At 45.3% G+C, this 13,319-nt stretch overlaps 1 protein-coding gene across 10 annotated transcripts in view; it reads left to right on the top strand.

The window, feature by feature from the left end:
* srcin1a (SRC kinase signaling inhibitor 1a) overlaps positions 1 to 13,319 on the top strand; it is a 106,162-nt gene that overhangs the window by 79,095 nt on the left and 13,748 nt on the right. For 9 of the 10 annotated variants that reach the window (XR_003797867.1, XR_001966656.2, XM_018764609.2 and 6 more), the window contains 8 exons: positions 1,413 to 1,573; positions 6,178 to 6,353; positions 8,433 to 8,563; positions 9,207 to 9,354; positions 10,983 to 11,271; positions 11,459 to 11,720; positions 12,326 to 12,468; positions 12,586 to 12,735. Coding sequence is in view for 8 of the 10 variants with exons in the window: in XM_018764609.2 (XP_018620125.2) it covers positions 1,413 to 1,573; positions 6,178 to 6,353; positions 8,433 to 8,563; positions 9,207 to 9,354; positions 10,983 to 11,271; positions 11,459 to 11,720; positions 12,326 to 12,468; positions 12,586 to 12,735 (1,460 nt within the window). In the remaining 2 variants the exon portion in view is untranslated. The remainder of the gene's footprint in view (positions 1 to 1,412; positions 1,574 to 6,177; positions 6,354 to 8,432; positions 8,564 to 9,206; positions 9,355 to 10,982; positions 11,272 to 11,458; positions 11,721 to 12,325; positions 12,469 to 12,585; positions 12,736 to 13,319) is intronic. The other variant, XM_018764608.2, reaches the window with a different exon arrangement.

Genomic DNA, 13,319 nt, shown 5'->3' on the forward strand with positions numbered 1-13,319 from the left:
CCAGGGTACTACAGCCCAGGTCCTTTGAGTGGAAAGTGATGATACTAACCAGTACGCTACCCGCTGTCCCTGAAATGCCAGAATGAATGAATGGTTAAGATGCATAGTTTTGTCAATTGGCTGAAAATATTTTCAAAATGATCCGCACTGAAACATCGAATAACAAAGGAATCTAACCATCAGCATGAAAACTGCCTACAACGTCTTGTGGAAGGTAAGTGCGTTGGCACAAGATGCAGGAAAGCTCTTTGTTGTCCAGCGGCACCTTTACATTTGAAACCCCGCATTCTGTCTCCGCTCCCAGCAGGTTCCTCGGTTTGTCAGACTCAAGCAGGTGTTGAAACTGGGTCACTTGCGCCGAGATTGTTGAGAAGTTTATGTCCCTTTTCCTGCAATGCCTGGAGGAGACGAAGCAAATGGCCCCTCCGTTTGGACCTGGCCCAGCTCGCTTGCCTGTGCAGCGTGTTCTGTTCAGCCATCCGCCTTTGCTTTATGATGGCCCATTTCGAAAGCCTCGCTGTACTTACCGGGTCTCTGTGCTACACTTGTTCTTATTATTGTTTGCTTATAAAAAGATATAGCAGACGGTGTATTGGACTGCTGAAGTAGTGCAAGTGTTTGTAGCTGTATTTTATTATTGATCTGGATTTTTTTTCCCACCTGGTCTCCAGTGGCAAATATCCAGGGTTTGGGTTTGTCATTGTCATTTTATTCAGTTTCAGTTGGAGGGCTCAATATATGCTACTCCTTGTCTTCTCTTTCCCTTCACAGTGGCGTCTTGGTTTTTTTGTTGATTTTCATTAATTCAACAGAGCTGTCAGTGTCTTTCTCTCCTGATGCTGTCTCTCTACTGGATCATGAGGTCACACACTCTGAAACAGTGGCTTGTGCCCCACGTGTAAACCTGGCTAGTGTCTGTATCGCCCCGGTGGCTATTGATATCTCATCTCTTCTGCTTGTCTCATGTTTTTCTCTCCAACCTTTCGATTCCCCACTGATGGCTCAGCCAAGAACCCTCCTTTTGAACATATTCAGTGTCCCCTGACTTGTTAGGCTAACATTAATATCTCCCTTTGAATTTGTGCTCTAGTCAGTTTTCCCAAAAGCAATCAATCGCTGGCTTTCCATCGAGAGGACAGCAGGCATATTCACAAAAAAATCTCATTCCAAGCCTTTGACAGCAGTGCTCTTTTCACATTCTTGAGTGGCAGATATCTACTTTGATGCTCTGTGCACAGCTTCAAGCACTCACTGGACTACAGATGATCTTTAAAGCAAAACGCTTTAAGATGTGGTTTCATGTGTTTTCTGCGGTATTAATGATGCACCAAACTGTGTGACTGTATGAGTGACTATCTCAACTCCTTGACAGCACATCATGTGACTTTGGTTGTCTGTTCTCTGGTTGGCAGCCCTGACACCATCTGCCCCTCTGGCTCTGATGCCCCCTCCGCCCACGGGGGCCACGCAGGCCACCACAGTCACACGGCTACAGATGCAACTGCACCTGCACGACCTGAAGCAAAATGCCACAGACCTGCGCGACCAGCTGTCCCAGCTGCGCAAGATGCAGGTCAGTGAATGTGCAGCAGCTGGTCGGAAGATCGCTGGATGCGCTTCTCCACACCCGTACGTTGTACACTCTTCGCATTCCATTTTATTTAATGACTTTATTTTAGCAGTTTTGAAGGGAAGCCTAAATGCTGGATAAACTTTCCCAGCTGGAAATTACATTAATGCAGGTTAAGAATGAATGTTATCACAAGTGTTTCTGCACAAAACATTAAAAATAACACAAACTGGAAAAATGAGAGTAGAATCCCTTTGGCAACTATGTACATTCACCCAATTTACATCCATTTGCCTCATTTAGGTTTGAGTAAAACGTTCCTTTCATAAAGTGCAATTTTTGGCTTTACTTTAGCTGCAGAATTTGCACTTAAATGACTGCAGTCATATAAAACAGTCAGGTAAAAATAGGAAATATAGATAAAAGACCCATCAAAATTGTTCACAGCTCCCTGCAGTGCTGCTCTGACAGGTGGAAAAGGAAGACAGAAAGATAATACTTAAGATAAAAAAAAAGGATATCTTTCTATCTGTCGGAAATTGCCAGCAAAGTGAGTTTTGAGTAAAAACGTCAAATCAGGCAAGCAAAAAGAGCACGCGTTTAAGACTCTCACAGGAGTGACAGTGCTGTGGGGGGTTTTAATTAAAGATGTCTTTAATCTCCGGAGAACTTAATGAAGCACAACAGCACTTACGTTGTGTGCTGAAGGTTGATGCGTGCTCCCAGTGTCCCCCTCACCTTTGCACAAGGTGCGTACCCTCCCAAGAAGATGCACGGGTGGCCCAGCGGCACTGCGTGAGGTTGTTGGGCTCCACCTTGAGAAATGGGGTGGGCTCTGTAGGGAGGACAATAAGAGAAGAGGGGGCTTCCGGTGTAGAGAAATGAGCCTGAAGGCGGGTCTCCGATTCTTACTGTGCCCGCCTCCGCGTGCCGCGGCATAAAAGCCAAAAAGGAGAATTTGCGATCAAGAGATTTAGAGAACGGCTGTGGCAGCAAATGCCGCAGCAGAACCTAAATCAGTTGCGGTGACATGAAAAGGTAAACGACACGCCAGCTACAGTAGAGATAAAGCGAGGCAATTAAGCTCAAGTGTGCTGAAGCCTGAACCATAGCTTTGATCCCATTAATAATGAATAGAGGTGCATGAATAATGCACTCTGCTTTGCTTTGAGGGAAACTGTCACACCAATAAATGCGGTGGATAGCGGCCTCGCTGCAGGGCACCGGCTTTAGGGTTGTGCCAGGTTCACGGAGTGACCCGACATTGGCACGGTGATGGCAGAATTTTTGGGGATTTTTATTTCTCCGTTCCATATTTATAAAACCTAAACTAAGACTCTGAAATCCAAACAAGAGCAAAAACCAACCAGCTTTCAACTCTTAGCAACTCAAGGGAACAGAAAGATCTGTCAAGTAATAATAACCGAAGTCAGACACACACACACATTTCCAGAACCGCTTGTCCCATACGGGGTCACGGGGAACCAGAGCCTACCCGGTAACACAGGGCGTAAGGCCAGAGGGAGAGGGGACACACCCAGGACGGGACGCCAGTCCGTCACAAGGCACCCCAAGCGGGACTCGAACCGCAGACCCACAGAAGAGCAGGACCTGGTCCAACCCACTGCGCCACCGCGCCTCCCGAAGTCAGACAGTTGGATCAAATCCATGACTTGAGAAAACTATACACCCCCGACTTGTGTACGGCTGTGTGGGGCAGAGCAGGTGTGACAGAGCACACTTACTACGTTAATGTTTGAATGCTCTGTGTGTGTATTAGTTCCCGATCAGCACTGTTTACCTTTCGGTCTGCCGAAAAAGTCGAGTAAAGATTTTGGTACCATTACGTGTTTACTCTTTACATTTATTTTATTTAGCAGTAGTGTCCCTCTTCCGTTGAGGGTGAGTAGGAAAGCTCATTGTTGGGGAAGTTTGTAGTTACTTGGTTTTGGTTAATCATTGCAATTTATAATATCTGTATAATCTGAGACGTGTTTGTAAAATGGCTCAGTTCTTCCTAAATATAGAAGGGAGGTTATTTAAAGCGGTTCTTCTGGAGGAAAGAGGTGTATGTACAGTGCGTAGTAACTGTGTAGTTAGCACTATAGTGAGTTATGGTTTACTTTTGTAAATATTGTATATACTCTCTTCTTCCTTTACCTCACTTATTTTGACACTGTAATAAACATTTAGCAACGGTTAAAGAAAACCCTGGAGGAAGCTCCCAGTCCGGGTGTGGAGTGGTGACTATGGTCAGTGAAGGGGCTCGGATTCGGAGCCGGGAGCACAGCTGTGTACGACCGGACTTGCTGCTGTCAGCCAGCCAAGCCCCAGCGATGGGAAGATGATCAGCAACGGCTTCACACTCGATGTCCCCCCAGCAAGCCTTCTGCACCCCACCCCTCCCTTACGGTGTTATGTTCATTCCACACCGTGGCACTTGGACTTCCACCGTGGGATACTTGTAGCTCAGAGACAGATGGATCTGGGCCCCGGGAATGCAGAAAGAGTGTTCGGGGAAAAGATTTACTCACACAATGGCAGCAATGTTTAACCACGGTGAAAGGAAAGGACTTACTGGAAAGTTACATGTGCTTTTATACCCTTGAGGCAAGGGCTTAAGATTTCAATGGCTTCAGCAAATATTTAGCAGAAGATGTTAATACTGCATAAGAGGAAGAGATGTAAGTTGCTTTGGTTAAGTGCTTCTGCTGGGTAATTTATGTCGCGCGAATAACACTGCAGGCAGTGGCTTCAGATGAAACAGCCGTGCGCATTAACATGGGGAGATGACATATCAGCAGACCGTACAGGAACTGCAGGGCCTCCCCCTGAACTGAGCCGCTGTTTCCTGCCATCGTGTATCTCTGGCATCCTCTGTATCGTAGATCAGACAGGAAAGGTTTCCGGTTCCAGTCCCGCGGGGCGGACTGCTGCTGTAGCCTGGGGCTATGTATTTTTCCTCAGTGATTTCTGCAAAATATATGAAACATAGCAATCAGTTTAAATGACCTGGCATAAAAGCGTGCAGGTAGGCAAGACGCAAAAAGCTCAAGCCCAGTGATGTGTTTCATGACGATTTGCTACGTTTTGCAAACATACACAAACCAACGGTGTTGCTCAGATGCACGCGGTGAGAGGAGTCTTTCAGCCACGTCCAGTCAAATATTTGCTGTCCTTTGTTTGGTTGAGAGTGGTGACTTGCACCTGCAGTACAGGGCTGGTAAACACTTGTACGCTCAAAAGCACGGCAACACATGCTTCGTGGCACACAGCATCACACGCACATAAGGGCACCGCATTACATATAATGCTCAGACACACTAAAAGACACAGAAAAGTGCCAAAAGCAGACATTAACCCTGAAGAAATATTTATGGTTCACAGTTTAGTATATGGTCAGAAGGGAAGACTGGAGACCTGAAGTAAGTGCATGTATTTTTACATGAGCATATTGAACATATTAAGTCAATAGTGTTCCAGAGTAGCCTCAGCTCACTGAGGGCTGAATAAACACTTATATATATACATCCATTATAAATAGAATATGAATATGAAACTTTGTAAAATGCTGTACATTCTTTTAGTTGGATTCATAAACATGAAGTCATTACTTGGTCTCCTTTTATTATGAATTTCATTTGACGGAAGACCTTCGGTGCAAGCCCAGGCATCAAGGCCGCTTTCGTTTATCAGTATAAATAAAGAACACAAAGGTTTAGAACGATGCAGTAGTAACAGCACAGATGTGGAGCACTTTATTGTCACAGTTTATTTATGTATTTATTATAAAAACCAGCCCTCCTGTTAACTTCTTGTCCTGCTCAGGGTTGCAGCAGTCCAGAGCCTCTCCGGCAATTATTGGACGCACGGCTTGTCGGGGGTACACACCATGGGCAGGATGCCAGCTCAGCGCAGGATTGCCACACACACATGCACTCCCTTATTACAGGCAATTCAGTGTCACCAATCCACCTGAACTGTGGGAGGAAACCAGAGCCCCAGGGGGAAACCGATGCAGACATGAGAGAACATTCAAACACACACTGAGCCGGAGTCTAGTCTAAGCCCAAAAAGCCTAGGCGCCACCGTGCCCTCTAAAAAATAGCATCTATGTCTTAAAAAATGAAGTAACTGTAATGTTTTCATTCCTCTAACATGGATATTGATGATAGGAGTGCGGTCACGGGATGCAGAACTTCTGTGAATGCAGTTATGAAAGATGCAATTATGAAATGAAAATGTGCCATCTACGATGCGTATAAAAGGCTTGACCAGTAGTGGTGGATTATAAATGCTTCAGAATAGCTCTTGCAACTGTATTAATTTAAACTCTAAAGTTTCAATAGAAAATGGGTTTTTTTTTTTTTTATTTTGGTCTTGTTAATTTTATACAATCATGCACGGACAAGCTGTGGGCAGGATTTATTGAGATTCCACAATGAGAACAGTATCTCTTCCTGGAACGCTTTTGTTCGATTTTGCAATGTTCCCAAATACATTTTTTAATTAAAATGTGCATCATTTGGGAACTCGTGCAAACAATTACAGCAGAGTCAATGTGTTTGTGTGTGCGTTTTTCTGCGTTTTTGTTTGTCCCCCTGCAGCTTCAGAACCAAGACTTGGTGCGTTCGCTGCTGAAGCGCACAGAGACGGAGATCAGTTCGCGGGTAACAGACGCCCTGCGGAAGCAGGAGGACCCACTCCAGAGACAGCGCCTCCTGGTGGAGGAGGAGAGACTTAAATACCTCAATGAGGAGGAGCTCATCATCCAGCAGCTTCAGTGGGTAGCAAAGCCTTGGCGCAAACTATTCCAAAGATGAAGGAACGCTATTCCACATGTCACCTTGTGACAGCTCGGGGCGTTACGGTGGTTTGGGCTCCGATTTACTTCTTCTGTTTCGTCACCCTCCACCCTCATCTGTCCGAGGCATATTCTTCCCTGTCGCTTGGTAGAAAAGAGAATACTAGATGTGGTGCAGCAAGGTTTGTGGGAACCTACATTGCATTGTGGGAGCATGATGCATCCAGCCAGCTGTCACACCAGTGCTTTCCATACCGTACCCCTCCCACGTGGGAATCACAGAGCATGCGAGTCTTCAGGGTACAGCATAACGGCAAAGTTGAGGGAACACTGTTCCACATCACCCGGAATGAAATGGGTGGGGCTTCAGTGTGATTCCTGCAGGATTTACAGATAGTTAGAAAATAATTGGTGTCATACTGTGTTTTTCAGGAAACATGTAAACACCCTCGGTTCTACACTGACTACATGGCTACAGCGGCTTGCTGAATTAGTAACAGTCATGGTTGAGTGGGAATGAAGGGTGTGGGATAGGATTTTTCAGGCTGCTACTGTAATGAATGTCCAGTTTTTGAATATGAAAATGGTTACTTGGATCAATTGCTGTTTAGAAAAAAAAGCACCCATGTTGTCAGAATATGAGCAAATGGACAAAGCAGAGCTTTGCTGTCACTCTCATGTTCTTCTGCCTCTTTATATAACAGCTTTAAAAGGCAGTAAATTTCACTTTTTATATATATATATAAGAGGGGTGCGGTGGCGCAGTGGGTTGGACCGCAGTCCTGCTCTCCGGTGGGTCTGGGGTTCAAGTCCCGCTTGGGGTGCCTTGCGACGGACTGGCGTCCCGTCCTGGGTGTGTCCCCTACCTCTCTCCAGCCTTACGCCCTGTGTTGCCGGGTAGGCTCCGTGACCCCGTATGGGACAAGCGGTTCTGAAAAAATGTGTATTTCGATTTAGTAGTTTTCATTTATTGTTGACTTCATTTCCTGTGTGAAATATTCAAAATGTACTTTGCCTGCTTTTCACTTGAGAAGTTAAGGTTTTGGAAGGAAGTAAACTGAATTTAATGAACTGGATGTTCTTCAATGCAGCTCCAGTGTTTTTTTTTTTTTTTTCCTCTGAGTCTTCTGGCTTTATGGATCTGATAGATTCCCATTGTGACACACAGGGCCAAACTGCCAATATCTTAAAGTCAGTTCTACTTTTTGCATTCCGGATAGCGTTTTCTCCCTAGTCTTCTTCAAAGGGCTCTGCGTTGTTTTCTTATATCCCAACGATGAAATGATAGCAAGCGGTTAATAAACAGAAGAAATGTTGACATTAAAGATGATATTACGGTGTGTTTGAACGTAATTATTATAGTGGTAATAATGGCACTTTTGAAAATTATACCGCTGGTGCTGGTGAGTATGGTTTACGTGATTTTTTTTAAAATCAGTTCCCTTTATGTCTGTCGGAAGGGCTGCTGCATTGTTCAGTATTCTTTTGTATCGTGTTCTATAGATCCTTGTACATTCTGAGTTTCATCTTTAAACTATTTTGCCTGACATTACCTGGAAGCATTCGTACAGCGTTCATGCGGTGCTAAGATCCATCCGCCCAGTTTCAATAACCCGCTTGTGCTGAGCAGGGTCACGGTGATCTAGGTCCTGTCCCGGAAGCATAGGATTCAAGGCTGAGGGGTGGTGCTGCGATGTTGCACCACGCTGTTGTTCTCTTCAAATGCTTAATGTATTTCTCGTTAGTGATCATGTTGTAATTTATTCTGGAACCTTAATTATAATCACTCAGCTCCTTCTATCAGGTTTTTTTCAACAGTAGGTATATATGATTAAATCATGTACACTTGGCCCAATCCAACATTGTAATAGCATCTACATTCAGTTGTGCAAATGAGAGGCTAATTCTGACAGCCACAACGCGATTCCACTGTCAGCTGCGTTTGAAGTGTGTGTGTGTGTGTGTGTGTGTGTGTGTGTGTGTGTGTTTGTGTGTGTGTTTGTGTGTGTATGCGCGCATGTGTCTGCTGGTAACCTTGAGCATTTGCCAAACTTGCAGTGACTTGGAGAAGTCAGTGGAGGAGATTCAGAAGAACTCCTCAGTGAACCACAGGCTGGTCACCGTGCAGGAGCTGGAGGACAAGGCCACAGTTCTACGAAAGCTGGGAGAGACTCTCATGGAGCTCAAGAGTGAGTCATCATTGCCTCCTCCTCCCTAAAACCCTGGGACAAGGTGGAACGTGCTGTGTTGTTTGGACGCATGCTGGTGTGCCAGTGTGATGAAATGCAGTGAAACACATGGATGTGCTCTGGGACAATCAAAGTACACTGTGATCGACAGGTCCACAGAGAGTCGTTTAGATAGATACTTAAACATAATTGCAAAACTGAGATGCAACAAGACACAGTGGGACCTCGCAGGGCTGAATGAAAATGAGACATACTTTTCATTTGGACCCTATTGGTTCGCAAGTACCAGAAGGGGAGCTGCTGTCGTACCCCTAATTAAGATTCTAAACCAGAACCATGCCAGTAACCTGTCCAGGGTATACTTTAGGTGTGGATAAGTGAATGAAGGAATGAATGAATGCAAAACAGTTATTATGCACATGTTGACCCCATACTCATAATCAGCACTCACTGTAATCTTTTTGCTTCTTAAAAGTCAAAGCAAATTCAGATTCTCCTCAACCTCCAACGCACCTTGACGTCCAACTGTTGGTCGCAGAAGTCTACAAAAACAGTGATCGACCCTTTACGTGCTGTCCCTCTTTCTCTGTCCTCTCCTTTCCCCTCCTCTCGCCTGCTCCTTCTGTCTGCGTGCCTCAATCAGGCCAGTTCCCCAGTTTACAGAGCAAGATGCGTGTGGTGCTGAGGGTGGAAGTGGAGGCCGTCAAATTCCTCAAGGAGGAACCACACCGACTGGACGCCCTCCTGAAGCGATGTAAATCGGTCACAGACACGCTGGCCACACTGCGCAGGTATGCAGCTGTACCGACCAACTCATTGCACGGGTGCACGTTGCCCAGCTGTAAACCCACAACATCATGCAATCATACATAATCACCAATCGCACCGCTTGGAGAAAGTGATAGTACTGGGTAGGTGCTGTTCCTAATACGCCGTAGAAGTACTGTCAATCACAGCACAGTAATGTACCGATCACCGCGCCTACGACACTCAGCAGTTGCTCACAGACCATGCTGTTGTGGTACACACTACATACCTATTTATCACGTGAGTACTTATACATATAGCAGACGTTCAGCTGGTAGCATATTGGTTACATCCTTACAATCAAAGGTCTCCGCTTCAATTCCAGCTCCTTGCTCTGATCTGATACAGTAAACATTACCCTGCTGACTAAATGGGTAAATAAACACAAGAAGCTTAATGTCCAAGTCTAACATTGTAAATCACCTTGGAGGAAAGTTTCAACTAAATAAATAAATAATACATGTAGTTGTGAGAAAAATTGTGTGGAATTATCTTGATTTCTGTATGAATTACTCCTGAAATGTTGTCTTATATTCATCCTAATAATAAGTAAAGACAATAATTTTTAATAAACATAGTGTTTTTTTATTTAGCCTTGTCTGTATTGAACTAGTGGTTCACACTGCTGGAAGAAGTATTCTAACCTTTATATTTCATAACTGATTGAGATTCAGATTCTGTGTATTTCATATATATGTAAATATCAAATACATGTATTTATATCTTTAGCTGACACTTTTCTCTAACACAGCTTGCACTGGTAATCTACCTGTAATCCTTTACCTCTTTTTTCAGGTGGGCTATTTTTTTACTGGAATAATTTACCATAAGTACCTTGCTCAATATTACTATAGCTAGACGTGAGATTTGAACCTCCAGCCGTTGGGGCCAAAGGCAGCAGCTCTAACTACTACAGTACCAAGCCTGCTTTGCTTTCCTGGCCCCTGCTACCAGCTGTCAAATGTTTCCAGTGGCTCCTGCTCAGACAGGCGCCGTCAGATGAAGATCAAATCACATTTTTGGAGACATTCATGCAGAAATCCAGATAATTCCGAAGCGTTCACAGCCCTTTACTCACACCTGTAGTCCCCCAGATGTCTAATGACCTATGGCCTTACATTTAAGAATAGTATAATATAGAATTATGACTAATATAAAACACTGTACTCTGTTTTAGCTTATTGAGGTGCAATCACTACCAAAAAGCTCAAACTGGGGCAATGGGTATAATTGTGTGCTCTAGTAATTAAGGGGTACTGAAACATGACTGCTTCACTTCGTTTGTGAGCTATGTAATCTCGTTTGGTTAAATGTGTTTGCTGTACAAATAATGTAGTGGAAAATAATGTAATGATGTCAGATCACGCTGTACAGAAGGGAACTTGTTGGCACATGCTGTAGGCGTGTTTGTTTCATCTGCGTACAACACTACATGGTTAAACTAATTACCTCACGAGTTTAACGACGGCAGGTACGTGCTTATTTAAAGCAGGGCATTTTAAGCACGTTTGCGACAGTTATTCACAGAACAATAGTGTATATGAGTCACGGATGAGGAGCACTGGTTTTGTGCTCGAACTGACGTCTCTGTGACTCCATTTCTTACATCCAGGCAGGTGAACGAGGGCATGTGGAAAGGACAGGAGGACTCATCCAAGCACATGGACGACATTGGCAAGAGTGCAGACCTTGACATCCCAACCAGCCCGCCCCTCAACCTCAACGATCTGGGGGGCAGCACTAGCCTATCTAACTGGACGCCCCTCTCGGGGTCTGGCTCCAACAACCCCTCTGGGGCTACCCGTGACCCACACCCCCCTGTACCCCTCAAGAGCCGGGCCCTGGAAGAGCTGTCGGGTCGCCGGGGCGGGGACAAATCGGTGTCTGCGGAGGTCAGACTGGTACTGGACGCCTGTTCTGTTTGTGTTCTGGATTCCTGTAATGCTGCTCTTTGCCTTTGTCTGAGTGCTGTTTCTACACACACCGCATTCTGCTACCTGATTTGGTTCAGTGGGGACGCTCATTGCTTTCAAATCTGTTTGTTTTTGTGCGTGCGTGTGTGCATGTGTTGGTATGTTTGGCGGCCAGGCCGCGGAACGAGACTGGGAAGAAAAGCGGGCCAGTCTGACCCAGTACAGCGCCCAAGATATCAACCGGCTCCTGGAGGAGACCCAGGCCGAGCTCATGAAGGCCATCCCAGACCTGGACTTTGCCGCAAAGCAGATCGACAAGCCGTCCACACCACCCGGCTCCCAAAGCGGTACCCCTACCCCTGAGCACCGGAGCAGCAAGCCCCAGCACACGGCCCACAAGCTGTCGGGAAAGGAGACAAGCTCAAGGCGCGGATCTGGTGAGTTGCGCAGCTTGGCCATGCACTTGAGCCTGAGAGCCATTTTGGTGAAATACAGAAAACTACACAGTTAGTGACTGATACGTGTTGAAAGACCTAGTTCGTTCAAGCCGTAATGTACAACTCCTCAGGAACTGGGCTGGCCAAAAAAGATGAAGAATAGCACTTACTGGAGTTATACATAATCATTGGGAGGGAGTATTAGACTTGCTAGAACACTGGGCCAAATGCACTGCCACCCCCCAGTACGCCTGTGGGTTCAAGTGGCCGGTTCTGTGTAGATTGTTTCCAATAAGGAGAATTTTTTGAAAGTCAAATTTAATTGTGTTAAGCTTTCCTGTGAATTTCTAGTAAATTAGTGCAGTCTAATCACCTTCAGGCACTGTATTTCAGAGGACAAAAGCATTGTGTATAATACATTAAAAATTGAAATGTTAGAAATGTAAAATATTTATGGTCTTTTATTGTTACTAGGACAGGCGAGCACGGTAAAATTTTTCCAAACCATGGGTAGACACATCGCTAAGAGGCTTTACCATATGAGATCCTCTGAGATATACGGCTTGGGAGACTTAAGTGGCGTCCTTGTCGGCGGTCCTTTTCAGATGAACTGACCGTGGCCCGGTATCGCACTGAGAAGCCTTCCAAGTCACCCCCGCCCCCTCCCCCTCGTCGCAGCTTCCCCTCATCCCAAGGCAATCCTCCATGCCTTAGTGGAGAAGCAGTCAGCAACAGCAAAGGCATGAAGGTGAGTAAGCAGCCGTTTGCTCATTCCTATAGTCTCCTCTGGTTTATGTATTAAGTTCTTTAACTTTTACTTGACCTGCTTATTTCTTATCTCTTTCACACTTCTCTGCATGAACAGAAGTCAGAGTCTGAGGAAGTGGAAGTGCAGAAGCCCCACGTGAAGCTCCGTCGCACAGTTTCGGAGGCCCCACGACCTGCGTCCACTCCTCCCGCCATCTCTTCGGGGTCCAAGGATGAGGATGAGGAGAAGGTGGTCGGTGAGCCAGAGGTATGGATTTGGTGCGCAGAGGTGTGCTGGTTGCAGAAAAAGTTTTAGCCATGATGAAGAGCATTTTTACTGAAGCACTCTCCTATAGCCAGCTCAAGGAGATGCACAAAGAAGAGGGCTGCACTTTCTTATTAAATGTTTTTCCACACCAAAGAACTTCATAAGTTCACCTGCCTGATCTATGAGATGCTCTTTCACTCATCATCAATCACTGCAATCGTGTGGTGTTCACAAGCAGACCAAGAACTCTACGCTGCACAGAATGGCCTAAAGGAAGAAATTGTCCTAAATATGCCTTACACAGATTAAGCATTCTTGATATTTATGACTTACAGAATATAGAAATATATATATTGTTTATTCAACATCATACGTAATACATCGGAATTGTCAAACTTTTTGCAAGCTCCCCTTCGCTGGGCCAAATTTAAACACTTCTTCCATGTTCAGCACAAACGCGAGCAATTAGCCACTCCTCTGGGGTGAAGCTAACAGGCCCAAATCAATTCATGTCACTCTGAAATCTCCTTTGAAGCTGAAGCCACTCAAAATGGAATCGATTAGCGTTAGTAAGTTAGGTTATT

The sequence above is a fragment of the Scleropages formosus genome, chromosome 8, assembly GCF_900964775.1.
Source record: "Scleropages formosus chromosome 8, fSclFor1.1, whole genome shotgun sequence".
NCBI lineage: Eukaryota > Metazoa > Chordata > Actinopteri > Osteoglossiformes > Osteoglossidae > Scleropages > Scleropages formosus.